Raw genomic sequence first — 5473 nt, forward strand, 5'->3', positions numbered from 1 at the left:
GAGCCACACAGCTTGTATATAAACAGTTTGCCAGATGCATTTACAACCAGCGATCAGATGCTGTAATAACATTATTGTAATGACATTGCAATGCATTATTACCCATTTAAATTTTGTTCAGTGAAGGCTGTCTTATTTTTGATTTACATGTTTGAAGGCTATAACATGGGAAATGACTGAGGATGCTGGGAGGCATCTTTTAAGTATCTGAGATTACAAAATCTTCCAGATCATTGGCTTAAGTCTTCTCATAAATTTGTCTGTCTTTTAAAATGAGTTGTTCTTTCACTCTTGCAGAATTGCTCATGGGGAGTCTCCCTTTTCTGCTTGGAACTGATTTTCTGCCTAAATATTTTTATGGCAAATTCGTGTCTGTTATTGTGCCAACCTTTACTCTTTAATACTGCCTTTATAGACATTTTTGCCTGTATGAAGGAAAAACCCTTCCCTCAACAAAGATACAAGAATTATATCTGTCTTTTTGGGAGTCCTGTTGCATGATTAATTCTCCTGGAAATAATTACTTTGTATGCTAGGATTTTCATAGCTTTGTCATCTTAGCTGCTCAGCTGTTCTCTGGGCATCCTACATGCTACCATCTTTTTACTGCAAAATTAGGATGGTAATGCTGCTTAAAATATTCCATAAATTCTGTATGTATTGATCTGTCTTCAGATATAGATGCTTCATAGCTTTGTCATCTTAGCTGCTCAGCTGTTCTCTGGGCATCCTACATGCTACCATCTTTTTACTGCAAAATTAGGATGGTAATGCTGCTTAAAATATTCCATAAATTCTGTATGTATTGATCTGTCTTCAGATATAGATGCTCTAGTTGGAGGAGAAGTTGGAGGCTTGGAGTTTGGGAAGTTACCACTTGGCGCCTGTGAGGATCCTATTAGGTAAGATAAGGATTCAGAAAACCATTTTATAACTTTCTTAATGGATGACTTAGAGGTATGTTGTTTTATTTTTATCTTATATGCTTAGTATGTCCCTAACAGATATTGAATTATTCAAGCACTTAAGAAACATCTGTGTAAAATAATGGTCTAATAGCAAATAAGACCTTTTGCAAAATTGTCTAATAATATTCAGCATTCCTGTTGATGATGAATCTTTCACCATAAACTCAGTTTATCTCTGAAACTGTTACACTCAAATATACCTTAACTGGAGATAAACTTCAAAAATTGTGTGACTTCAGTCAAGGGTTGGACGCACTCTCATCTTTTATTTTGATGTTTGTAGAAGACTTAAATTGACAGGGTCTTTAAACTGAGTCATTACAATCTCACCCTGTCCTTTTCTTAACACCCCCATCACCACTCAGCAAATCTAGAAGTAATTTTAATGTATTAGACAGTGCTTAATGCTGTCGTCAACTCATGAATGTTGTTCTTTCCTCTGTACCTAGAACACAATGCATAATCTCTCATTTTGTAGAGGAGTTATATGTAGTCCTGTATGCCAGGTACAAGTGAAGTTTAGTGCAATCCTGGGTGACATACTGTGAGAAAACGCATTTCTGAATGATGCTGCAAAATACATAAAGGGACTTAAATACAGACTATCACAAATACCTTTCAAGATCTTAACACTTTAAAGATTTAAATCTTGTTTTGTTTCAGTGAGCTTCATTTAGCTACTACATGGCCTCACCTAACGGAAGGTATAATTGTCGAAAATGATGTTTATTCGTAAGTATTTTGTCTGAATTGCAAGTTATCTAGAAGGGTACTTTTTTTGTTAACTGCTGCATTTTAGGGATGTCTAAAGCATTGTGTGTGGCTTTGTGTGTGAAAGAGAACACATTTTGAGGAATGCTAGTGTCCATTGGTAGAACATTTCATTTGGGAAAACATTTCTGTGTGAGAAAATTTTGTATTGTAATCTCAACAGAATATACACTTCATTTTTTGGGGTGTATTTTAATACTAGACTTAAAAGTTTTGTGTATTGCATCTTTCTTGGTAAAGATGATAGTCTGACATGGAAAGCAAAAAGAATTAACTGATTGACATCCCTCTCGCAAAAATTATCATCCAGGTTTTCTGCTGCGTCTCCTAAAGATGAAGGACAGTGTATACTGACACTTAAGAAATGGGGAGGGGGAAGTGGTCTATGTTTTAATTAATGCAGAAAGTAGTTTTCAACATTAGTACACTTTCAAAGAAGTCAACTTAATTGTAACTGAATTGTTCTCCTGCATTTCTTATTCATGTTATGTATGTGCATGAGAACGGGGACTCTTGCATTTTAGAGTGTTTGTCATGTTTTCTTAGGTAATGTAGTGTATATTATCGCTTCCATGGGCTAACTGGCTATGACATAATGTTTACTGAGAACTTGATACTCATCTGTTGCATCTTTACGGTGACAGTGTGATACTTGTGAGGGTTTTTTGGTTGTTCTTTATTTATTTATTTTTTTCCCCTCAAAGTGATCTGGATCCTATTCAAGCACCCCAGTGGTCCGTGAGAGTCAGAAAGGCAGATAACCCTCAGTGTCTGTTGGGTAAGACATCAGCATTCCCCATCTTCTCTTACAGCTTTTAAGCTAATCAGTTGTGAATTTAGGACTGAATTGTTGATTACGTAATGACTTCTGCTCCCTCACTTCCGTTAATTTTTTGAGAGGACAGTATTTGGGGCTTCTTTTTCAAGAAGGCAAGCTTTGCAAAAACCTATGTTTCTGCTGTAAGTTATTCTGCATCTGCATACTGTGAACTTCATTGCTGTTTTTACTTCACCAGATTCCAGAGAGTAAGCATTTACTGTGTGTTCTGTGAAAATTAGATTTCCTAGAATCTTTACATTTCACTAGGTGCCTTCTGCATTTATCAGTTTTCTTAGTTGAATCAATCTGACAGGCAGGATTGGTACAACTGGAGAGCTGTACCATTGTCCTCACCTTTTAGCTTGTGGGAAAAGGACTTCAAGCAGACCAGTAAATAATATGCTGCAGAAGTTTCATCTTGCTTTGGGTGAAGTGGATTTAACTGTGTGCAGAACTGTGCTCTGGAGAGGTGGCTGGTAGCTGGTTAGGTGTGCATTTTCCTAAGCTTTAATCAGGTGGTTCAGAATAAGTTACTGTGTTCTTTCAGATGAAAAGATAAAATTTACTGCCTCATTTTGGGAGTTAGCATACTGTTCAGGGAGATTTTTAATGGAGTAGCTGCTGAGAAACAAAGTTTCTCTTATAGGTGACTTTCTTACTGAATTCTTCAAGCTTTGCCGTCGGAAGGAGTCGACTGATGAGATACTTGGAAGGTCTGCATTTGAAGAGGAAGGAAAAGGTAAAACTAACATCTTACTGATTTGTGTTATTTGGTTTTAGTTGTTTCATGTTGTTTTACCTTCCCTATCCCCTTCTCCTGACCTGAGGTTGGTCAGTATTTATATTTAAAACTCTTAAGCTTTTTCTGTAATCCTCCTAGGAATTTTCTGGTCAGTGCTATGTGGCATAAGGTCTCCTGAATTCTAGACAAGCTTAGCTCCCAGAGTCCCGGAGGACTTCTGCCTCTGTTACAGTTGTTGTGTTTTGTTTTGGTTTCCCTCCCCTGACTGGAAAACAAGAGTTTAAAATTTGACTAGTATGTATTTTTGTGTTAAACTGTTTTTCTGCTTTTTGAAGTACTGTGCGGTGCATGTTTTAAGAGTTTAAAGAGTCTTTAATCTGTTTGAAAGGCTTTGCTGTCGTCCTCTCTATTTTAAGGAATTTTAAGGAAAAAAAAAACCCAAAAAAACCCAAACAAACCAAAATTATCTGACCAACAGGTCAGACTTTATACCAACAGAGTAGATACTGACATCTTTTTGATGTTTCTGTCCCATTCTTTTGCTTTTCTTGCTGTGTAGAATGAACATTCCCTTCCTTCCTGCCTCGTTTCCTTGTCTTCCCTCCAAATATGGCCTGTATAAATGCATTTTCTTTGGTTATACTTGTTTTAGTTATGAAAGAGCTTACTAGTTAGCTTAAGAAGGTGTTACGCTGAGGAGGGTATGTACTACTTCCAGTGCTTGACATACAGCCTCTTTAGCCCTCCCGACCTTTTAATTCTCTTGAAATGTTTACCAAGATGAGGTTTTTCAGGTTGCTGGTAATTATTAATTTAAATTCGTCTGACCTCCTTTTAAAAGTGGTTATTTTATTGTAAGAGAGGTTCTAAAGTTTACCATCAACAACTCTGCTGGTAAAATTGTTTTGACTCCTTTACCTGAGGACTCTAAAACAGAATTATGCTTGTACCATGTAAGGTCATATCTATCTATCTATCTGTCTATCTATCTATCTACAGTGATTAGTACTGAATTTATTTAGGGCTTATCTAAAGCTTTAGCATATGCTTGAGCAGTCTTTGTTACCTACAGTGAATTCATTGGTATCATGTATAAACAAAGTTTATACATGCAGGGTTTTGCTGATACTCTGCCAGTAATTGTCTGTGATTATGCAGTACTACTACAGTAGGTGGCAGGTGCAGTACAGCCAACTCAGTCTAGACTTCATTCAGTAAATTAAATCAAGGACAATCTGTGTCTTCTTTGTGACCTCATTCTGCTTTGTGGGTAAGAACAGTGAATATCAGGCATGGAAGCTGGCAGCAGAGAGGTGTAGCTCTGGTTAACAGGATGTTAAAAATCAGCACACAATAAACAGACTGGATATGATGGGTGAACGTTTAGATAGAGATGGTCTTTGTTCCGTTTTTCATGGTTTGTTCTGTTCCGATTGTTTTTATTTTATTTTATAGAGGTTGCTGATATTACCCATGCTTTGTCGAAGCTCACAGAGCCAGCACCAGTCCCAATCCATAAATTATCAGTAACAAATATGGTTCACAGTGCAAAGAAAAAGATTCGCAAACACAGAGGTGTAGATGAGTCACCTTTAAACAATGAAGTTCTGAACACTATTCTTCTGGTGAGCTGTCTATGCACATCCAGTTCATATAAAACATGTATTTCATGATATCTTCCACTGATGCTTTTGTTTTTGTCCCTGCCCATAGTGTGGGGGTTGGAACTAGATGATCTTTAAGGTCCTTCCTAACCCCAAATCATTCTGTCATTGTATGATTCAGTTTATCGTTTATAGCAGAATTATAAATAAATGTGTCTTGTCATTTCTATTATTTGAATTGCCTTTATCAGCTTCTTGAAGCAGCCAAAGTTGTTGGAATTCTGTGTAATATAATAATGTGGGTCGACTAATGATAATGTGGTATTATTATTATACATGTATAAGTATATGTAACATGAGAGTGGACTGGAAATGAGCTCTGAACTCTGCTAGCAGTTTTAATTAAAAGATTGCTGCTGTGTAACCAGTAGCTTTTTGAAGGAAGTGGGAAGAGGAGGGAAAACATACTGATAGAAGTTTGGATTTTTTTGTTTATTCAAGTTCTTATTTCCTGATGCTGCTGACAAACTCGCAGATGGATTTGAAAGCAGAACTAATGCTTCAGCAG

General features: G+C 36.7%; 1 protein-coding gene across 1 annotated transcript in view; it reads left to right on the forward strand.

Annotated features, from left to right (window-relative positions):
• Positions 1-820: 820 nt before the first annotated feature.
• Positions 821-5473, forward strand: part of RAB3GAP1 (RAB3 GTPase activating protein subunit 1 (catalytic)) — a gene marked incomplete at its 5' end in the record, with an annotated part of 15190 nt that continues 10537 nt past the window's right edge. The window contains 6 exons of the mRNA XM_010019407.1: positions 821-902; positions 1632-1700; positions 2444-2517; positions 3206-3298; positions 4757-4926; positions 5407-5473. The exon at positions 5407-5473 is cut by the window's right edge and continues 53 nt beyond it. Of these exons, the coding sequence (XP_010017709.1) occupies positions 821-902; positions 1632-1700; positions 2444-2517; positions 3206-3298; positions 4757-4926; positions 5407-5473 (555 nt within the window). The remainder of the gene's footprint in view (positions 903-1631; positions 1701-2443; positions 2518-3205; positions 3299-4756; positions 4927-5406) is intronic.

Source organism: Nestor notabilis, unplaced genomic scaffold (assembly GCF_000696875.1).
Source record: "Nestor notabilis isolate BGI_N333 unplaced genomic scaffold, ASM69687v1 scaffold3218, whole genome shotgun sequence".
Taxonomy (NCBI): Eukaryota; Metazoa; Chordata; class Aves; order Psittaciformes; family Psittacidae; genus Nestor; species Nestor notabilis.